A 22,782-nucleotide genomic window follows, 5' to 3' on the forward strand; every position below is an offset into this window, starting at 1 on the left:
CACCAGCACATCAAAATCATGATGTGCTACGTTGGGTCATGCGTGTAGACGGGCACGAAGTGAACGCGTTGTGGTGTGTACGGCAGTAAAGTGTGTTGGGGATGTGTATTTAGGTTAGAGAACGATGACTTGCAAAAAAAGAAGAGCGGGTTGGGCGAGTTGGTACCGGTTCATCATGAAACAACAGCGCGAGGAAGACCGGGGCACCAGTGAAGACGATAAAACGAGCGCTGACTCTCAACTAACTTTATTTGAATTGAAATGCAATTTATACGCATGAGCGTCTGGAAGAAATTGTGTGTAAGGAATTCACAGATAAGATACAACATACAATCCACTGAGCCCTCAGCTTGCGTCCAGGAATGGGAGCTCTTTTGCTGTAAAAACTGTTGTGGCCTTGCTGATGCACTTGCCCCGGTTTTTTGCGATATGGTATAATTTCATAACTTCCTACGTGGTCTTATCCCTGTCTTTATACAATGATATTGCACAAATTCCATTTCAAGTCGAATAAAGTTAGTTAAGAGTCAGCGTTCGTTTTGTCGTCTTCACTGTTGTCCCCGTCTTATTCGAGCTGTTGTTGCATAATGAACGTGAAAAAAAAAAGTTGCTGACGTGCAAACGAAAATGTTTTCGCATTTCTCCAATGCAGTAGACTGCACAGCTCTCCAAATTTTTTAGAGATGCTATGAGGTCGTAGCCTTTATTGAATTCTGTGCTGTGATCAAGCGGAGAGACTTCGCGAGTCTCCCAACGTCCTCTTTGTAGTACAGTAGCGAAGAGGGTGTAGCGGTTTTTTTTTACGACTTTGCATTTTATAGGGACCAGGCTGCTTACAAAACGGCAGGTAGAGAAAGACTCAGCTTTTCGCAGGAAGAGTGTTTCATGCCAAATGTTCTACAGAGAGAATGCTTGTTTGTTCGTTTCTGCGGTGCGCACGGAGGAAAAGAAAATGAAAGTCCTCCTTGTTTGTCCAATAAAACACTAGATTAGGTGAAGACGTAGAGAATATGCAGCTTAATTTATTAAAAAGACGATAACAACACCAATAGTGTTCGAATCATGAATTCCGGCACATTCAACACATTTTAGTAGAAGTGCAACGCTGCGTTTTGATGGTAACTATGCACTGAATGCTAGGCAACAAACAGCATATGACACTTTGTGAGCACCTGCTGGAAACCAGGCTTTGAAATTGCTATTTAGCTCCTCGCGTTCTAGTTGAAAACCGGTTCTTGGGAACGTCAGCTTGCCGCCACCGAAGTGCTGTCAACGTCACACCGCTCTGCTGCCGCTCTTCATCCAATACGTGTGCGACGCGTTGGAAGGACACCTTTACGCAGTGCAAAGGCATTGGACTGGACGCTCTGGTCCATTGATCAATAGCTTCACTTTCTCTCTCTGCACTGCACCGTGCGGTACGCTGCAGACTGATTCGGCAAGGCTCTCGCAGCGATTATTAGCGGAGTTCGTTGTGACTATTTCATAGGTCGGGGCTCAGCAGGCAGCTTTCTATTACATCAAGTCATCGAGTGATAATGGGAACTTAAAATAACTTCCTTTCTTTCTCCGGTTGCGATGTAGTGCTTGACATTATCATTTTCAGGGCTTTCAAGCTGGGGTCCCACGTGCCCAAACACTTCAACCACGAATGTCGTAACTAATAACGTTCCGCGTCGTGGAAATACGCATTATGACGTGAATAGCTATCTTTAAAGACATCATCATCATCATCAGCCTGACTACGCTTCTGCAGGGCAAAGACATCTTCTATGTCTCTCCAATTAAACCTGTTTAATGGTTGAATAGTATCTGCAGGGGACTTTAGGTAGGGGCAAGAATAACCGTGTTTGAAAATGGCGGTTTTTCCGACACACAAGCCAAGTACTTTTATTCAGTCTAAGTGGTGGCTGTTAGCGCTTCTTGGAGACATTTAACTGAGGGCTGTGGTTCTTGAAATAAACAGTCGATCTTATAGCGTTTTGTCTCCAGCACATATCTCACTGTCCAAGGCAGTTATGTCCCTTTTTAATGGTTCTGTGCCATATGCCATGACGTCAAGAAATAAATTTCCGGTTTTTGCGACTACATATTGGTTACATGTGGTTGGGATGGAAGATATGAAGAAGATGCTATGACTGACTACTAGGAAACAAATTCGTAACTTGACGGTGTGAGTATAATTACCGCCATTTCTGCACTTGTATCATTGACAGCGTTGTTCGCAACTGTAGTATCAGGAAATTGTGCAGCTCTGCTGCTCACCTATGTTTCCCCGTTCACTGTGAGAAATCTTGTGGTGAGGAGAGTGTGAAAAACGGTAAATTCATAGGCTGGCAGCTTTATGAAGAAGAAAACATCTCCTCTCTACAAGCTTTATTTTTACGACGTGTATACTGCGCGCAGAAATGCTCATACCCTATAGCTGCGGCGAAATCTCGAAAAAATTCTCGTCGCCGACCTTGCTCCAGTTCTGGCAGAAGACGCAAAACTGCTTAATAAGGAGGTTCTTTTGTGATCTGCATGTGACTCGCTTGTCCTCGACTCGCTTGGTGTGTTCCTTGACTGGGCGTTTGCGGTTGTGCTTGAACCTTGTGACAGCGTTCCGGAACCTGCTGCTTCTGAATCTCCCTGCGACGACTCAGATTCTCTAGTAGGAGGTGTCAGAGGCTCTGACCGAGTTTCTTTTGTAGAAGCAGGGCTGAAGCTGGTCTCAGGTGTACGTAGAGAGCTTGATCTGGATTCGGATCTGCTTATTTTCGTTGTAAAGCCTACCGCGTCATCGTTGCCTGTTCCGCTATTCGCCTCCGCCGTTTCGCCTTCTTTCGTAGACGGCAGCGCTATTGGTGGGTTGTCAAGGGGTACTGCCCTGTCACTGCTGGGGGCTGCATTTTCATTCGGTCGCTTTTCGGGGTTGCTCGAGGCGGAAGGCTGCACAATTGGTGGGAAATCAAAAGGTACTGTCCTGCCAATACTGACTGGTGCATTTTCACTAGACTGCTGATAAGGGATGTTCGAAGAGGAGCCAGTGTCAGGAGACTCACTCTTTCTGTATCCCGGGCGCTTACCCGAGAACAATTTCTTGAACGTAGAGCCTACTTTTCCGGCCAAAGCACCCATCGCAGCGCTGGCGATGGGGTTACTCGATGTTTCGGGTGTTCCTTCCGCGGTCGACCCTGAGCCACCGCCAGTGGTAGCCGTGGTCACGATGGGCCCGAACGGGGTGCCGGGTTCTGGTGCCTTCTTGCTGAAGGAGCCCGAGGCGAACTTGTCGATGGCTAAGATGACCTTGCCGAAGGTTCCCTTCGGCTTGATCTCCTCTTCGGTTCCGAAGGGAATGCAACCCCCGTTTTTGCACACTCCACGTCGGCGCAGCAGGAGTGTCTGAAAGGAGAAAAGATAGGAGAGTGCGAATATTGAACATTTCGAATGCGAATCGAATACGACGGGGAAGAAAAAGATGGCAGCTAATAACAAATTACATGTCGAATATCTTTTAAGTAAAAAAATAGAAATAAATTAATTAGGCAAATGTTTACTGCCCTATTTTTCTCAAATAACGTATGGTTTTTGCTAAATAAGTTTAACAAGATTAGAGTGGACTCAGCGCCATATAAAGGAAAAGGACATGCATAGAAATACATACTGCTTTAGTAGACAGCATAAGAGCATGCGACCTGTATTGTATAAGTATAAGAGAAGAAATAAAATTCATGCATTGATACATGTCTCCATGGCAACTAAAATAAAATAATATGATGGCTGATATAACCTGATTATTACGGGCTTCAAGGGACGGGAAAATTTCCGATTTATTCGAAGGTCAAGTTATCTAATTCACCGCACCCGCTGCCCTACCCAAAATAATATTAATAACAAAAACTATCGTATATGCGGAGAAACCTTGTGTGGAGGCTCCATCGCAGGAACAGCGAACAGCACGTGAACAGCACACGGTTTTGCGTGGTGGGAGAACAACGTGGACCTAAGCAAGGGCAACAAACATTGGGTTGGGAAAAGAGTGCTCATATAAAGAAAAAGAAATGAGGAGCAACGCCCCAGTCGGCGTTCTGAAGCGTCGAGCAGCTCGATTTGGACGCCTAGATAATACGTGGCTCATAGGCGCCGTCACTACGAGCTGGCGGTGAAGCTCAGAAACCGAAATTACGAGGCCAGGATGCTTTTTGGCCCAGCGACAGGGGCTCACCTATCGTCACCACGCCTGTCGTAACGCGCAGTAGAGAGGTTTATTGACTACACTGAATCATGGGATAGGCAGGGTATTAAGCATGAAATGCTTTTAGCTCCCGTTGACGGCAGTGTGGTGACGTCACGCCGAGACCCAGAACTAACATCCGGACACTGAATTCCACTCATCCGAGCACTTAAACGAGAACATCAGGGCACCGTACGAGATTTAACTAGACAAGACGAGAGCAAGAGGGCAGCTCCAGGGCGAGAAGGGCTTTTGGCTGAAAACTGCTTCCGCGCCATCCCCAAGGATGGCGCTGCGGTCCCACACTCACGCATGTAAAAGACCTGCCGCTTGGCCTCAGACGCGCTGCAGATACATTCTTGTCAGGCCTGCGTCTCATCGTGTCCGCGTACGCTTCTGCGTCGTCCTGCATTCCAATACCACCACCGTCACAGCTGCTTGCTTAAGCCGATCAATGGAGCCTGGTGAAAGGAGATGTAGGAAACGTCTTGCGGAAAGCGATCGCTTTGCGAGTGATACGCCACAGCAGAAGACTGCTCGCCCCTGCCGACAACGCCTTGATTATGCGGCTACTCCCGAAAGCGACAAGGCCGCCACGGTTCGCGGCTTCCTAACTAAGCCCGCTCTATTGCAGGCGATCGCTTTGACTCAACAAGGAGAGTGTGGTGTGTTGTGTTGAACACTAGACCCATTTCAAGATTTTGACTAGTACCATCTACAACCAATGTTCTATGCCCGTAAACATTTCATGCTTACTCTACTGTCGGTTACGGGAGAGGCAGAGATTTTTTACTCCATCTTATTTCCTGCCGATGACCTCTCGACTCGGCTCCTCGTAAAGATGTATCGAGAGGACGGACCCCGGACCTTTTATGGCCTACGGACCGCACATCACGTGTCGTCTCACTCCTGTGAGGTTCATGTTAGGTCCGCGGACAGGAGCGGGCGAGAGTGCCTTGACATCTTTTTTGGCGCGGGACCGCTTGCTTTCCGCTGCCATTTTCGCAAACTCAGCAGGTGAAAGGCCGCGCGTATTCCTAATCCACTTATAGCCATCAGCAAAAATGGCGTACAGATTTTTCTACGAACACTGTTTGTGCGACCAACAACACGACTAACTGCAGGAAAATAATTCGACGCAGTATTAGATGCTTGTGGTCCACGAATGCACCGGCATCTAGCAAGACGACTCGGCCGTGATCTCCAGCATCTTTAAGTATGGGATTAAACAGATTAAGTGTCACACTCGCAACTTACAGCGCGCCAAGTGCGTCCACAGATTGCTCGCGCGTAACTGCTCTAGCTAGTCGAAGCCAGTACTTCACTTTATTGCCGCCCTAATGCAAGGCCTACCCGTCGTCGTAAAATAATTTTTAGAAAAAGATGGGAGGGACCGTGCTATGAAAATTTTACGGAACCGCGGGACCAAGAATGTATCATTCTCGGCCCAGTTGGCCTGCCTTGTGGGTGCTTTCGAGGGCCGGGCCACGCACGGCCGACTCAGCACGACCGGTCCGCTGCCCTGTTCTTGGTGCGTCGCCTTAATACGGGAAACTCCGAGGGCTTTTCCAGAATCACGTATTGTAATGGGACTCTCACAGGAGGTTTTCCGCCTCGGCCTGATCATTTCCATCAAGTTTTGCCGCCATGTGGCAATTCATTCCCATTTGCTGTTTCGCGGTTATCGCAGTTGAGGGGATTTCTGCGGCCAACACTGCGTTTGCGTCGTCACAGACATTAATCGCTCGCTATTGCCCGCTACCCACGTGAAGAACAGATTTTGGGGATTTGGTTAGGTTGTGGGAGACATCTTATGAACCAAGCCATCATCTTTATTCATTCAACACGTAAACGAGTTTTTCCAATATGTCCGTGACGTCACCGCTATGTCAAGTGGCCGGGAATCGTTTTCATATTCATGTTTTTGTATTAAAGTTAGTGTCAGTTCGCATTTAGAAAAATGCTTTCTTGTTCCGGTTACAGGAGACTCCGATAAATGTGATGCGATGATTAACTCAATATGTTGATAAAACTCTCGGAGTCGCCCTTTTCAGGAGTCCGCAGCGAAATCCCTCAAGTTGTCTTTCCCGCATATCTCAGTAGACCAAGTAAAAATGGCGCAGCTCTCGCCAGAAGAGTTACGAAGGCAACATAACGAGTGTTATGCATTACGCACATTCTGTAGCATCAAATAAAGAACTGTTACTTTTGCGTTGGCATTGTTCGAAGCGAGTGGTTGGTTGTATGGTATGTGGGAAAGCCTGAATGCAGAATTTCGCATGAGGTTCAATCTCAGCAGCGGCCGATGGCACCATCATCATAATCATTAATCATCGTGACTACACTCATTTCAGGACAAAGACTTTTCTCATATCTCTCCACTTAACTCTGTCTTGGGCCAGCTGCGGCCACCCTATACCCTCAAAATTCTTAATCTTATCTTTCTACCTAACTTTCTGCCGACTCCTGCTACGCTTGCCTTCCCTTGGAATCCACTCCGTTACCCTTAAGGACGAGCGGTCATCTTTCCTCCGCATTACATGCCCTGCCCAAGCCCATTTCTTCCTCTTGAATGTGACTAGGATGTGATTATTCCGTGTTTGTTCCGTGGCCCACTTTGCGTTCTCTTCCTGCCTATCAACGTTACACCTGTCATTTTTCTTTCCATATCTCGCTGGGTTCACTTTAACGTAAGCTGAACACTCTTCTTTAGCCTCCACGTTTCTGCCCCATAGGTGAGTACCGGTAAGATACAGCTGTTGTATACTCTTCTATTGAGGAATATTGATAAACTGCCATGCATGATATGAGAGGACCTGCCATATAGGCGCTCCACCCCATTCTTAGTCTTCTAGTTACTTCGCTCTCGTGATTCGAATCTGCGGTGAATACCTGGCCTAAGTAGACGTATTCCCTTGCCGCTTGCAGCACCTCTCTACTAAATGTATAGTGGTGTTCCCTTTCGAGACCATTGAATATTACTTTGGTTTTCTACGTATCATATTTTAGACACACAGTACTGCTGCATAAACTGCGAAATGTGACTAAGCCACGAAATAAACAAAACTCGGAAAAAAAACGAAGCTGACGCTTTGCGCTGTTTCCCTGACACGTCAGACAATTTGCCTAGATACTGGGGTTTTTGCCGCTGCAGGAGCTATGAATGTCGGTGGTACCCAATCGCCGTTTATTATTCATAAATATTCCAATATCCATTTCCCGAATCGGATATGAACCAGATTCCGTATTCAAAATTTGGATATTTCGGAAAAAGTTGTAGACGCGTGCAGATTTTAAAGTATCTCATATTAGGTAGAATACAGAATGTCCGGCAAGAGTGCAATGTGCGACAAGAGTGCTGAGACTCCAACGTGTCCTCGTTAGTTTTTCTACATTTCATAAGTGTGGAAGACATGTAGAATGAGAAAAATGTTATTGCTATGCAATTACGATCGGCAAATTAGGCTGTTTTCTGGACGTCTGAAAACGATAAAACGTTGCGCGCATGCACAGGCCCGTACAATAAATCACTACAAAGCTCAAACTCATTACGTTACTTCAGGATATAGCAGGGCTCCCGCAATAATATGAGTGCTATGTAAGAAGGTTTAGCACTATCTTGATCCTACAATGCACCTTTTGAACCTCTGCTACCAGGCGCTCCGAGTTTCCTTTAAAGGGAAAACTTTATTTTGACTAACGCTTTTTCCTGAGGTTTGGGGGCATCTTCAGAGACGTCTTGGTTCTATCCACAGGAGCCTTCTCTGTCAAAGTCGTCCGCCTGTAACCAATGGTCGGTTGCCCTCAGTCCAGGGCTCCGCTGGCCACTGCCGCCCGTTGAGCTCGCTGTACCAGACCTCGTTGGTCTTCACAGCGGTCGCTGGACAGCAGAGTCTCCCATTTCTCCACACTCGGGTTTTGTATTTTGGGGACCACGTCTATGTTTTGGCAGGCCCATGTGATGTGATATATAGTAGGAAGTTCGTCGCACTAGGGACATTTGTCCACGTTTATCGTAGGGTGCATTTTGTTTAGTATATGTAGGTTTGGGAAAGAGCCTGTTTGTAACTGTCTCCAAGTGACAGCTTCCTCTCTGCTGAGAGGTTTGTGCGGCGGGGGATATCGCATTATTCTGCCTCTATAATTTTGTAGTATGGCCGACTATTCCCTGGGTGCTGGCGCGAGTTCCGCGGTGTCGTCGGATGCTCGGAAAGTAATGTATCCTCGAGCTATCCTGTCGGCCTCTTGGTTCTCTGCCACCCCCGTGTGCCCCGGTACCCACACAATTTTGTGTGGGATCTTGTCGTTTTGTTCTTCCTGGTTTTTAATTCTGTCGCTCGCTGCGAGGAGTATACGGAGCGCGTGACGACCTATCCTGCCATTCATGTAATTTCGGCAGGCTGTTTGAGAGTCCGTGAGTATTGTTAGCGACCGCCCGGTTCTATAGCCCTCCGCCACCGCTAGAGCAACGGCTACTTCCTCGGACTCTGCAGCTGTGCAGCCTCGGAGAGACTCGCTGGTCATTTCGCGTAAAGACGAATCGACCACCGCCGCTACAGCGATTTTGGTATCTCCTCCTCTCCAAGACGCGTCTGCATACACGGTCGTGGTTTGAGGAGCGTATGTTTTGTCGATGAATTCGGCCCTCGCTTCTCTTCTGCCTCGATGGAGGTTGGGATCCATGTTTCATGATATTGGCGCTACCTTGAGGGTCTTGAGAAGCTCGTCGGGGATGATTTCAGTCCTCGTCATTTCTCGCATCTGCTTTCGGTATCCGAGCCTCTGTAGGAGCGCTCTTCCAGTCATTGTCTGCAACAGCCTGAGTTTTTGCGACTCAAGCTGCGCCTCTCGTAGCTCGTCAAAGGTGTTATGTAATCCCAGGGCCATGAATTTTTCTGTAGATGTGTTGAGCGGTAGTCGGAGCGCTGTCTTATACGCTTTGCGTAGCAGGGCATCCGCTTGTTGTATTTTGTTTTTGTTGAGGCACTGGTAGGGTAGGCTGTACGTGATTCTACTAAATACTACGTTTCTGACTAGTTTTAGTGTGTCCTCTTCACGCATGCCATGTCGCCTGTTGGTGATGCGGGTGATCATGCGTGCGACTTGCAGCTTCCTTTGAGAAATATTTTGCAAAATACGGCTGCTGTAATACTGTGAGGATACCGTATTCTTCTGCGAACACAGATAGAGAAACTATTGTCTTTTGTCTGCATCGTACTTGGCACATAAGGGATAACAGGGTTAATGACTGAGTATAAGCGCGTTCTGAAGCGTCCAGCACTGCTAGATGCAGCTGAGTTTACAGCAATGTATTGCATGCAGTGGACACTGATCCTGCTAACTTTGCGTTGTGCAAAGTGTTGCGTTTTAAAGACAGCGTGAGCAGAACTGCTGACTACAATGCTGAATTTACTTCGCCTGCTCGGGCGGCTTCAGTACTTCGTAACAACTAGCAGCCGCGGGTTACTTCTGTTGGTGAGGCAGTGAGGCCTAAGGTCGAATTCACTGATCCGTTTACGTAAGCAGGGAAATTAAACTCTATTTAGTTGCACTACATTGTGACGGCGGCCTGTACACGTGCTCCGTGAAGGGCGCTGCATAGACAGTTTTCAAAAACCGATATACGTTGCCTCCTTTTGTCTTTGTGCGTGGACAACCGTTCGATTCGTAGCGAAGCTTGCACTTCAGCCGCAGTTAGTCGCGGTCCTTGTATATCGTGGCTGCGCTTGCTTCTAGCTCCCACAACACGAGGCGGCTTTTAGTGAAATACGGCGCCTGTAAGCCATTCATTGGCGTGCGCCGCGGCCGAAATACATGAAAGTTAAAGCGCCGACACCGGCTGCAAGGGTAGATGTTCGCCCCCTACTGTGGACTTGTGCATGAACAAGAATTTCCAGGACACGAATTTTACATAAGTGGCCTTCAAGGCGACAAGGGACGAGGATTTTCCAAGCAGATGACCGACAGCAATAAGAGCAGGAGCCTTGTGCGGTTCCTGCACGAAAATACCCTACATGATTGCCTACAGTATACAGCGAACACTAATTATGCCTTTATGGCAAGGTGTGCGAAATAAAAAAGAAACACAATTCTCACGGGGTGCAGGTTTTGTTAGCCTGGCCACTGACTGCCTGACTTCAGGCGGGGCTTCCGCTAAGATTCACAGTTTAATAAGACATCTGTACTTTCTTTTCACTGTGCAGTAACGCCAATTTGCAGTCCTCCGCATACTATTTCTCACATGTCGGCAGCATAGTGGATGCTACAGTCAGGTACCAGTTCCATAGAGTACTTTGGACGTGGCTTGTGTTTGTGATTGGCTTGCAGCATACACCGCGGACAGTGATAGCCCGGGATGCATACTAAAGTCACCAGTAAATCACGCACTGTTATAACGCGTTGACATCTTCAGGAGTTCGGCTCGTGATTTCCTGACGCAAGCTGGAGTTTCTAGTTTAGTGTCAGCGCGTCAGCGAACTGTAACTGAGTATTGTTTGGTACTCCGGCACTTTGCTGTGAGAACTTTTCCTAGGATAGTCGTCATAATATGACTACAAAATAGAAAATATGACTTGAAAACATGAATTATTATATGAGCGAAAGGAAAGAGTGAAGAATAGAAGATGTGACTGCGCGGCCTGTCTGTGATTGTGGTCTCCTGCTTGTTTAATTGTGGTAAATTTAAAATTGTTTTTTTTTTTGAGGAGAGGAAATGGCGCAGTAAATGTAACATCTCGGGGGACACCCGACCCGCGCCGTAACGGAAGGAAAGAAGGCGGGAGTGAAAGAAGAAAGAGAGAAAGACATACTGTAGTGGAAGTCTCAGGGTTAATTTCGACCATCTGGGGATCTTTAAAGTGCACTGACATCGCTCAGCACACGGGCGCCTTTGCATTTCACCTTCATCGAAACGCGGCCGCCAGTGGACGGGTTTGAACCCGGGAGCTCTGGCTCAATAGCTGAGCACCGTAATGAACTCTGGGTTATGTTTTTTTCTCTTTATGGTTTTCTGCTTCTTTAGGCTTTGAAATAGCCTTCTTGATGTCAAAAAGTCGACGTTTTCAAAACAACTAACAATTTTTTAAGGCTTTCATTTGCACTAATATATTAAAAGCGCTAATTGCGTCGTGGATGATCAGCATGAATAATGGATGCAGTGGCCGTGCATCAGCGCCTTACCGAACAGAGGACTCCATCCTTCTCCGTGCCCAGTATGATGGAGGGCAGCTCGAAGAAATTGATCTTGATGCAGAGGTACCGACATGGGATCACCTTACCACTCTGAAAGAGAATGAGAGCGGCGTGATTATTTGGTAGCCCTTTCCCCTGGCTACAAATTATGTTATGTGCAATGTCTCAGGCTTCCGCCTGCTGGGATAGGGACTGTTGTAGAATGAAAAAAAAAAAACTGATAATAATGAAAAAGGTTGGCAGCCACAATGTACGAGTACCCGTAGGTAGTATGAGTGTTGTACAACAGGTATTGTTATGGGAGAAAATGGACTGCCTGGTGTTTAATTATGACCATGAAATACGATACTGTTCGATGAAAACTTTCAGAATTTCAGGTTTTTCTAAGAAAAGTGCGCTGATAGCGCACAAAAGTTAAACCCTCCCTTACGACTCATTCTGCTATTTTGTTTGGGTCCTGATATCTCTACGTCATAACTACACCCTGGTTTCGGGATGTCGACTGTAATTCACGCACACAAGATTACAATGCCCCTAACTATAGTATTGAACAAACGCTCCTGAGTGGTGTAGAGCGGCGCGGTGCAACCCTTGCCCGGTTGTGGCGTCCTCTCCCGCGTTTGTTCTTCCCTGGAAGAACGCGTTGCAACGAGTTTGTCTCATTGCTCCATGAAGGAACTCTGACGACGCAAAGGACGCTCCATGGTTTGGAGCGGGAAACGAGGCACGTGGCCCGAACATTTAGAGTAGCGCGTGTCCGTACTATTAGTAAACAGCCTGGACTCCACAAACGGCCCTCATAGGCGCCCATATATGTGCTGGTTGACGGTTCGATTGCCGATTCGTGGATGACTCAAGTTGGGAATATCACTTCTGTGGCAGATATTACGCTGATTCGAACATAATATGCCGCGCACCTGCGCGGCAGTTAACGGGCCCATAATGTTTGCCAATGAATCGCCTCCCTCCGACAGGCCGTGCGTCGTTTTTCATGAATCGTCCAATGTATGCCGCATAAAACGGATGGATTAAGGTGCTGTCTGCTTGAAACCGCATCCCCCGCACTGGCTTATGCGCAGGTGGTTGCCGTGCACGTGCTAAGCTTGATGTCTATCTGCAAACGCATTTAGGAGCTCTTTACGCCACAGCCCTCACAAACTTAGCAAGCTCCCTGCCGCCGCCGTACCCTCTTCCTCCACCTTCCTACTCATGATTCCGCCTTCTTCGACCGCTGCGCCCTGCTCCGCCTTTCATTTTCATCCTCCATTCTGCTTCACAAGAGAGGCTAAGGACAGCGTGGAAAAATCTGGCGATGGTCATCATATATACCAAAAATGGCTGACACATTGAAGGCGAAAGGCGCAATCCTCCGGTGGTATGAATGAAGAAAGAGAAAGCGCGAAGATCACCTATCTGGTGGTAGCGAGTTAGAATAAAAGAATAGACAAAGATGAAGTAAGAAGGGAGAAGAAGGCCAGAGAAAACAAAAGGTCATTAATGGTACACAATGCAGGTATGTGGTGTTTTGAAGAGAGGTCAACACTGTCATCTTTAACCAGAGCTATCTGCTATGAACACAGAAGCTTGGACGGGGGAGCGAGCTGGCTGCCCATGAAATAGGGGGTTTCGCGCTTGGTTTTGAGATAAGGTTTTGCGACTGAGAAAAGTGGTTGGAACGTAGAAGCAGTCCTGGAATGTACAGCCTTTGTCAAAAGTTTAGAGCCCAGGGGGTTTGCTTCAAAACACTATTGTGGCGCTCCTGTAGCAGTCATGGAAGTCCTACGCATCGGAGAGAGCAGGACGAAAAATCTTCTTAAGAACCTTCAGGAGATTTGGGACGCTGAGCGCGCATTACGAGCAAAGCAGTGTGGCCCAGAAGCAAACCCCTGGGCTCTAAACTTCTGACAAAGGCTGAACCTATACACTTGTCGTGGAAGGCATGGTATTCCCTGCAGCGTTTGCAGTGAGAGTGAGCAGGGTTCTTTCTGGATGAAGTGCATCTAGCGGTTTGACGCGGAGAGAGCGTGTCCGGGCATCTCGTCAGTGCGTGTTATCCCGATGTGTGGGAATGGAGGATGAAGAGCAGGTAAGGACAGGAGGTAAGGAGACTCCGCTCTCTGAATATGGGTTGCTCTGGTTTCTAAGGGTGTTTCGGTTTGCTTGATGGTCGTATTTGCTGAGTCGCGAAGTCAGGAGAGGATGTATTTGGCACACGGTTACAGGTGAACGAGTGGTGCTCAGCAGCGCAGTTCTACAATGTCATTTCCGCGTTGTGGTACCAACTACAAAGGAGATATACAAGGTGTCCCAGCTAAATGTAACCAACATTTTAAAAAACACGGGGTGTTCTAGCCGTCTGAAACCAAATGAGGGTTGTTTAGAGTCGCGTGACCTAGTCTACAGTATTTTTTCGTTCTTCAAGGTGGACTAATTATTTAAGCTTAATTAACTAACTTTTTAATTATTGACTTGAGGAACAAAGTGTCAATAGAAAAGTTGTAGATCGCTTTGAGAAACAGCTTACTGAGACATGTGCAGCAAAGTAATAGTTACGTAAAGTAGTTTTCTTACCGGCCTTTAACCATAACCCGCACAATAAGAAAAAGCTTCCACATGACAACTGTGCCACTTCAACGTACCAAGACGCGCCTTAAAGAATAAAATCCATTTTTTCTGAAGTCCTCTCCTCGATGAGACTTTGGTTGCCCATTGGGGCAGAGAAGTGAGCGAGCAGCTGGTCACGTGACAACTTTCTTTTAAGGCCAATAAATGAAGCTACGTAAATCGTAACTTGACGGAAACAGCACTACTAGCGGTTTTTCGAGATGATCTGCAACTTTTGCATTGACACTTTCTTCCTGATGTCAGTAATTAAAAAGTTAGCTAACTAAAATTAACTAATCAATTAACTTTGAAGAGCGAAATAAATACTCAAGACTAGGCCACGCGACTATGAACAACCCTGAGTTGGTTTCACTGGACTAGGACACTTCGCCTTTTTTAAAAGTTTGGTTACATTTAGCTGGGAAACCCGGTATGTGAAGAGCAACTGAATGTCACTAGCACTTGAAGCGTTTGCACAGTCTCGACAGGCACGTAGCTCTGAAGGCGTTTCGCGAATGTCTCATTTCTTGGAATGTACTGTCTCACCCTATGCCACAGGTGGAACCTTGGTCATGGACCTTGGACCTGACCTGAGGTAATCAGTTCGGTATTCCTCGACGGCGGCTTCGGCTATTGACAGCTAGTTTCAATACATCTGAATGCGAAAGCATTCCGGTTACTAGAATTACTTGTGGCTGCTAAATGACCTGGAATATCTGTAGTAACGTTACCGACTCTTAATTAGAAGGGAAGTAGTTTCACGAAGCACTGCGGCGTTAATTGAGGAAACCCCTCTGCAGATCTAATGCCATGGCGGAAGCAGTGCAAGAGCGAGGAGATTGGCGCCAGCACCCGAGATTATTGGGTGTGTTTTTTTTTAAATACAGCGCGTAATGCGCGCAATGATCCTGGCCCATAGCGTTGACTTTAGGATCGGAATCATAAACGTTTAACAATGTGCCTGCCTGATGCTTGCCTGTAGTATGGAATTTCACGCCAAGCATGGCAGGGTAATATAATGCTGTGATATGCTGGAGCCTGCAACTTTGAAGCTCCTCCAAGATGGAAACTCCCTCAAATACGACCCCCAAAAGCACTTTGGCTTCTAACATTCACTTTTTTTTTACAGTAAGCAGTCATACTGCACAGTTGCCAATAAATAATCCTGATTACGGCCTACACCTTTTCGTAATTTGCTTCAAAATAATGCAGCAGTAGTTCGCGCTTAAAAACAGGGAAACCACACACGTTCTAAAGACAGGGTTAACATATAATACAGCGGAGCATGCGATAATAATGCTTATATATATATGGCTAAAGAAACACAACCCAACAGAGAATTGTCTCAAGTAAGGTTATTTGACACGTAAGCACATAGGATGCCGTTTACGTAAAAGGAAGTAGCTACACTTTCGCTACTGCGCCATGATGGTGATATTAGGCGCGCTTGATTATCAGATTCATGCTGTCCGGAAGACAGGAGCTTTCACCATCGTATCCAGTAACTTTTCCCCTTTCTGCCAAATATTGAAAGATCGAAAGAAGAAGCATCCGGGATGGCAGATTTTTGGGAAGATATCCATAGAAAACGGGCATGAACTGCCGTGTATGCATGTGTGGGCAAATAATCGTGTTTTGAGAGTTCAATACATCTGCACTGAAATTTTAATCTGTGGCATTACGCCTGGAGCAAATTGAGCTATAAATCGATTAGAATGACAGTGTTTACTTGAATACAAAACCTGGTTACATTTCTGAACGAAACGTTTTTTTGCTCGAAAAGGATCTCACACTAGAATTGGAAGGGGTATGAGGTGGAAAATAATTTTTCTCAATGCTTACGATGACGTCAGGGGCTAGACGTGGGCAGAGAGCTTGGAGAAGAGGTAGCAAAAGCAAGGCTGAAAGGTAAATGAAAAAGTGAATCATTATGACACACCCCAAAAATAATTATCGGTTGCGAGAAATGGAACACCTAGGAATTTTTTTTTTCTGGACTGACGCGCAGAAGTATCAGTACTAGGAATATGAAAGTGACTGAAAGCTTTAGTACAACGTTTCCAACTCAGGAACGCTACCATTGGCCATTTGTAAAAGATTCGCACAATTATCAGCGTTAGATGTACAGGCTGCACTTTGTAACTAAGCTTTCCTGTTATCATTGTTTTCTATTTTCATCCCTCGTGTATCTGCCGCCTGTGTCGCTCATGGTATTAAAGGCGCAGATGACCACGAGAAAGGTACTATAAAAGAGAAGAGTTTAGAGAAGAATAGCTGCACTATATGGCCCTTATTAGCGGATTGTGAGGAAAGAAAATAACGCAGTAACTGCCTCACTTCTCGTTGGTGACTTGAGCTGCGCCGTAAAGGAAGGGAGGAAGGTGGGAGGGAAAGAAGAAAGAGAGGAAGAGCTGCCGTGGTGGAGGAAATGTTTCTTCCATGTGGTGTTTAGAGAAGAAAAAGCAAAGTACGTAAAGATCTAAGAAAGAAATATCGTAAGTGCCACCGCGGGTTCAATTTCCAAAACACAGCAAGGTGGCGCTGCGCGACAATTTGCAACGAGTAGTTCAGCTGTGCAGTCAAACTGATGCGGAATCCTGGGCTGTGTGTGGCTGCTGCCTTCGTGCGGAAAGTGATGGGCAGTAACAGCTGCGCCCAGCCTCATGATAGCACGGACCTAATGGCCCTGTGTGTCAAATCCGGTTAAACGGACACCGAGCAGAGGTTCAAATTGGTCGGTCTCGATAGACTACCGCAATCGAACTATTAAAAGGCTACTTCCAGTAAAAAGGAGCTTTTATAAGCAGAAAAGGTAAAACAAATTGAAAGACATGTGTCGCCACCAACTGCTGTTCCCGCGAGCGATTGCGGTGCCCCAGTACAGTTCCATGAGGGCGGATCCCGTATGATAGGCTGCATCGCTATTTACTTCGAAACGGTTACCAAGAAGTCCTTTTTCGACTTTCATGTCACAAGTTTGAATCGAGCGGGAGGAAGGCTTTTGAATGCAATTCTCCCAGCAAAAGTGCATCTTTTGCTGCCCGACAGATGTCGACATAGCCAGAAAGAGCCAAAGAAGCAACTTTCATTAAGAAGAAAGTTTGGGTGGAGCTCTACTGGGTCCGCCTTAGTCACATGGGTATTCATACAGAGCACATTCACGTGATTCTGTCTTCTTTAATGCCTAAATCTACAACCGAGAAATGACCGGTGCCACCAAAAGTAAAAGACAAAAAATGGCCTTTAATGGCGACAAATAATGACACAATTAGAAACAGTGCTCGGTGTCAGTCCTGTGGCATGGTGAATTAGCATCGCTCTTTGAACGCAGCAAATGGCGGTTCAAAACCGCTTTTCTAGTTCTTCATTTTTGCTGGTTTCCGCTGAAAATTAACAGGATACAAACTTTTACGATCTTTCCTAAGTGTGTCATCGTTCAGAGGAGGACTGAAATACTTATAAGAGCCAAACGCCGCTTAGAAATATGTGAGGTAAGTTCTCTCATCCCTTTAAACCAGCTATAGTGCATTCTAGGTACAGTCTTTGTCAAAAGTTTAGAGCCCAGGAGGTTTGCTTCTAAGCCTTGTAGTGGGACTTCTTAAGCATTCGTGGCAGCCCTACCCATTGGAGGAGGCAGGACCAGAAATCTTTTTACCTTCAGGAAATTTGGAGCGCTGGAGATGCATTACGAACCAGACAGTGTGGCTCAGAAGCAAACCCCCTGGGCTCCAAGCTTTTGACAAAGGCTGTACATATAGGCCAGGGAGGGAAGAGGAGCAGATCTCAACTTCATGAGTGACAGACACTTTTAATCAGCTTCATGCCGCGCATTTGGCAAACTATGAGGTATGCTGGTGCCCTAATGTTTCGCAAGGAAGGGAAAAAAAGGACCTAGCAGACTTTCACCTTTTATTGCTGAGAAGGCCTAGACGGTTAAAAAGAAACAAAGAATGGAATATATCGCTTTGCTCAGCAGCTTGAACGGAGAAGGGAACGAACTTGGCTGGAAGAAAGGGGTGCCGTAAGTACTCATTCGCATCATGTGATTAGGAATTAAAATAAAAGATACTGCAGTGGAAGGCTTATGCCATCTAGTTGGCTGTACTATTTAATTATCGGTACTAATGATGAAACATTTGCGAGATTATGAGACGCCCACTATAAAATCCGAATAACCAATAGGAATGAGCTTTTTTAAAGTAGAAAACTTTTTTAAGGACGCTCAAATTCTTATTATTCTTGTTTAGCAGGTGCGCAGTCCAGAATAACATACGCTGGGACCTTCTCTGCCGCGAGAAGTGGTTAAGTTCCCACTGAAAACTAGCGCCTTTGCCAGATACTTGAGGAAAGCATGCCATTACATTTATTAACCGCCGGGAGTGCCGCAGAAATTTGAACCCCAGCAAAGGAAACAAATCGCAAATGACACAGTGGTCCGTCTGGACGTTGATTACGAAGATACTTGCTTTCCATAGGCTACCAATGCTTATCACCTGATAGCCACACGTAAACATAAGAATGAGCGTCATGCAGGAGGCGAGGAATAAAAATAATACAAAATCAATCAGAGCGGACTGTGACGTCAGGCAGGATTAAGTACAAAAGCCCCACGAGGCTACGAGACCACCGTTGGCAGTCAGCAGAAGGCACTCTCCGAGAACATGTTCATATGAAATGCTGACCACTGTTACCTGCTAATGTCGATGCATTTCTTGTACAAGGCTTCATGGTGTTTCAGTTTTTGTCCGCTTTGCCGATGCCACCGAGGCTACGGTCCAAGCTCATGGCAGCTGTTTGCGTCTCAACAGCCAGCCATGATGTCAGCCGTTCGGGCTGCGATATAGATAGCTTTCTCCACGCGGACGGCAAAGCCGAACGCGTCATTTCTGGATTGATGAACCATTGTCCTAGGCCGAGACAAGACAGAGGTAACATACTGTTCTTTCGTCATGAGCACAGTTACATCTTTTTCTTGTGTGTGGGTCGGGTAGAAAGGCAACTGGATGAGCTAGGTTCTGCACAAGTTGCAATGCAGATTCTTCGCGCGTTCCCAGGTGGGCGCAGATGATACTCTGCTGGACAGCTTGCATATCATCTGAGCCCTTCTAGTGGTGGTGATAAAAAGTTATTTGGTGCACTGGGATGGGTTTTAGGGTCGAGTGGAGGGTTTCACAGCTCCCTTGCTTGGGTGGCAGTCCTTATTCCGGGACACCATTGGTCGCAGCCGCCGTTTTCGCTCTTTGGACGAGAGCCCTTTTTGACTCTAGGTCCGAGCAGTCGGATAGGGTCGCCTCCCAGCCTTCTTTGTTTGGCTGATTTATTCCCTGCATTCCTGGATTTTTCTGGCAGACTCATACCATGTGGTATACATCTGCCCACATGTCATAAAATTTGTAGTACCCCGAAAAAGTCGGTTCTGTGTGTTTTAGAATCGCGAGGCTTAGAAATGACCCTGTTCGCAGCCTTCTCAGGTGTCGTTCTTCTGTTCTATCTAGGCCATTGGCGGGCTATGGGTGCGTTTGCCTACTAAAGCGCAGATATGTTAGGATATCCATGTAAGTAGTAAGCGGATGCAGTACAGAAGCCCTGGTGTCCTTCTAGCGGCGAAAAAAATGACCGAACTTATGTCGAGACATAATGCCTGGTGTACTTCTGATGTGATACAATAATTCTGGCTTGTACAAGAGCTGTTTAATTAGTTTTGCTTCCGTGGCTGTAGCATTCATGGTATTTGTGGGATTAGTTTTCACTTTCTTCCCTCATGTGGCGGCTGATACAAGCGGCTCGGGAGGACGAGAATGCTCGGCTAAAGCGGCGTGCAGTGAACACATTTTTGACGTCGACAGGTGTTCTACCTGTTCATTTCGCTACGAAATGAAGCCTGTTTGTGGGGAAGACCGCGTTGGCGTTGATACGGTTAGGAGGTAGGTGAGGACAGTACAAGCTGGCAGCCCAGTCCCACCCGATTCCAAAAGGCAAGTGCTACTGTGGACGCCCGGTTTCTACATGTATTCAGAGATAGTGGCAAAAGGTGGGAACTTATTCAAGGCGATACTCGCATTAAATTGAGGATTATCGCGGAAATTAATGGTATATAGCTAGGAAGAGCAATTCACATGAGCAGTGATGGATTTTGGATCAAGGAAATATGTAACAGGCAGCTCCATGTCAGCTGACAAACGATATGGAAGGAGCCTATAGATGCTCATTAGCTAATAAAAATTTTCTTCGTACGATGCTGGAGGAGATGCATTTCTTCATCCCATCTTTGTAATAAAGGAGTCACAGGTTAATTATTATGGCTGACCCACAAGACGAGAGGCTAAGTAGCTCCCCTCGTCCGAAGATCTTTAAGACAGAGGTATCAGCTGACAATGTTGCGGTTATCGTCTTTTATGAATGTTGATACTTTTTGCCGGCTGGGTTCGTGGGACATAACAGTCGATTCAGTACGTCGAGTTCAAACACAACAAAACATCACGTTCATGTATTCCCAAGAGAGAGAAAGAGAGAGAGAGAGAGAGAGAAAAATGGACGGAAAGGCAGGGAGGTTAACCAGGCGATGCCCAGTTGGCTACCCTACACTTGGGGAGGGGAACAAAGGGAAAAAAGGAAAAAGAGCGGCAATGAAATGAGTTTTCTAAGTGTGCAGCGACCACTATGTCACGGGGACAGAGGGCGCGCACTGAAAACTTAAAGATTATAGACGAGAATACAACCCCGAGTCCCTTAAGAATCTCAGGAGCGCTTTATTCCCAAAGTTCGTACAATTAAAGGGCAGTAATTCAACACGACAATGTTCGGCCTTACTTAAGTCGAGAGACCATTGCACAAATAAGAAATGTGCTACTATGAAAGAAGACGCGGCACACTTTTATTTGATTCTGATGTATTTCATGAGAATGCCTAAATCAAAAGCTAGAATCGCGCAGGCAAACCTTATCGAATACCACTCTTATAAAGATTATTGAATACAAGCGTTAACTTTTAAAGCTTCGTGTCCTAGCTGGATTTGAAAGCAACAAGGGGTTATGTGCTTGCATGCATAGGGCACAGGAGTTTCCTGACATTAATGAGAGTGCCTGCGTATACTAATCGTCGATTTCACAAGAAAAGACTAATAAAACAGGCTTTCTTGGGTGGTGTATATTATCCGGCTCTCGCAGACTCCACAATTTTTTGCTTTTGGAACGAAGTTAAATTGTTTACCTCTTTCTGTTTTCTCGTTTTTGCACTGTCTGATAAGGAGGACTTCGCGATGTGTAGGATTTGTGGCTAAGTGATCTAGATGCGCCTGAAAGGGGATGCACTGATGGTGGATGTGGGAGATGCGTTGTGGTACATCTTTATCTGCAAGTTGTTTTTCCCTGGGGATATGCAAATAAGTTTATTTTAGGTGAAATATCAATATTCGCTTCAGAGTAGTTTATTCGACATTGTTATGACATTAACAATGAACCTTTTGTAAACAGTGAAACGCAGCGGTGGCTGCGCTTTGTCGTTCGGCTGCTGATCATGAGGTCGCGAGTTAGATATCGACCGTTGCGACCGTATTTTCTTGGAAGTACAGTACAAAAAAGCCCGTCTGCTGTGCGATGTCAGCGCACGATAAAGAATCCCAGGTGGTTTAAAATAATCCGGAGCCCTCCACTACGGCGTCCCTCATGGCCCATGTGTCGCTTCGGGACGTTAAACTTTGCATACTACTGTCTCTAAACATGCAAATTAGCAGTTTATATGTTTGAGTTGCATTCCGTAAATGCGTGTTTGTTTCTCTGTGAAGGTGTGGACTTGAAGGTTTAGGAGATGATACTTAATTCTATTTTTGGGCTTTGTGTAAATGAATCCCACGGGCTTGGAGTAGGTGGAGAAAGTGAACACATGGAGCGGGCTGCATAAGTGCAGGCGAAGCCCTGCTTGATAACCATTGTTATCACATTAATCTTTCCTGTATTGCTGTGGAATTTGTCGCCATATTGGAATACCGAAAAAATACGTTGTGTCCATTTTCTTCTACGTTGAAACAAAGGCCGCCGGTTTATCTTTGAGCAGACGCGTGTCAAGCAGTTAAGTTGCTCGTTCTCTGTTTATGGCAGAGTCTCTATACTTTGTGTTATCCAGGATGTTCTCTAGATGGAGGAAAAAAACTTATTGAGTGTTAGCGATGTTAAACGCTTGGGCTTTAACACACTTTAGGTCATGTCTTTTCTAAATGTGCATTCGGAAAGGGATTTGCATTGATGCTTTGCTCACTGCAAACTGGTCAGCTGCCCTATGACTTTAGCATAGCTCTTGCTGCACTTTGTGGTTATTATACAGCGCTGTGGGTATAGTTTTTGCCACTTTTTTCCTGCCATTGTAGCACTTTGACTGTGGGCGGCCGTCATGGCGAAATAGTTGGAAGCAGACCGGTCGACCGATCGTTCAGAGAGGCACCTGCCTATTGTATTTGCGAACGTTCGGTATGAAATTCCAGCAGGGGACTGCTGCAATTGTACTGAATGTCACTGAGCATTTGCAAAAGGGATCCTCCATGCACCGCAGCACTAGGAGGTTAAATAGGAGTGTCCTTGAAGCGATTCAGGTCGACCCTGGGCACTCCATTTCTACTTGAAATGTCTACGATGACTTCCGCCGACTAAGGAGTGTGCAGCTACATGACGAAGAAACTAGCAGCAGCATGGACGAGGTTTGTACAGTTTGTTAGGTTTTTATGTCATTGTACTTTTAAATGACCTGTCTCTTACGATCACTGACGGGATTGATAGTAT

The 22,782-nt window shown here is 46.2% G+C and overlaps 1 protein-coding gene across 2 annotated transcripts; it reads right to left on the minus strand.

Annotated features, from left to right (window-relative positions):
- Nucleotides 1-1,002: 1,002 nt before the first annotated feature.
- LOC149362624 (uncharacterized) lies at nucleotides 1,003-18,838 on the minus strand. 2 transcript variants are annotated; one of them, XM_089569776.1, is made up of 4 exons: nucleotides 18,703-18,838; nucleotides 15,854-15,912; nucleotides 11,396-11,497; nucleotides 1,003-3,384 (listed from the first exon to the last, which is right to left on the minus strand). In XM_089569776.1, exons 1-4 carry the CDS (start codon nucleotides 18,737-18,739, stop codon nucleotides 2,413-2,415), a joined length of 1,170 nt encoding a protein of 389 aa, XP_089425902.1. In that variant the 5' UTR covers nucleotides 18,740-18,838; the 3' UTR covers nucleotides 1,003-2,412. The 2 variants fall into 2 exon arrangements, with proteins under 2 accessions (XP_089425902.1, XP_089425903.1); XM_089569777.1 differs by lacking the exon at nucleotides 18,703-18,838 and adding an exon at nucleotides 3,904-3,985 and having other exon boundaries at nucleotides 15,854-15,910.
- Nucleotides 18,839-22,782: the final 3,944 nt, after the last annotated feature.

The sequence above is a fragment of the Amblyomma mixtum genome, chromosome 2, assembly GCF_055824585.1.
Source record: "Amblyomma mixtum isolate Tamu chromosome 2, ASM5582458v1, whole genome shotgun sequence".
Classification (NCBI taxonomy): domain Eukaryota; kingdom Metazoa; phylum Arthropoda; class Arachnida; order Ixodida; family Ixodidae; genus Amblyomma; species Amblyomma mixtum.

What these genes read in the sequence shown, in the direction of transcription:
- LOC149362624 (XM_089569776.1), bottom strand. Translation starts at nt 18,739, where the DNA reads ATGAAGCCTTGTACAAGAAATGCATCGACATTAGCAG. An exon ending in AAATGCATCGACATTAGCAG is followed by an intron (nt 15,913 to 18,702) that starts GTAACAGTGGTC and finishes TTTACCTTTCAG; the next exon opens with CCTTGCTTTTGCTACCTCTT. An exon ending in AGGATGGAGTCCTCTGTTCG is followed by an intron (nt 3,385 to 11,395) that starts GTAAGGCGCTGA and finishes TTCTCCTTTCAG; the next exon opens with ACACTCCTGCTGCGCCGACG.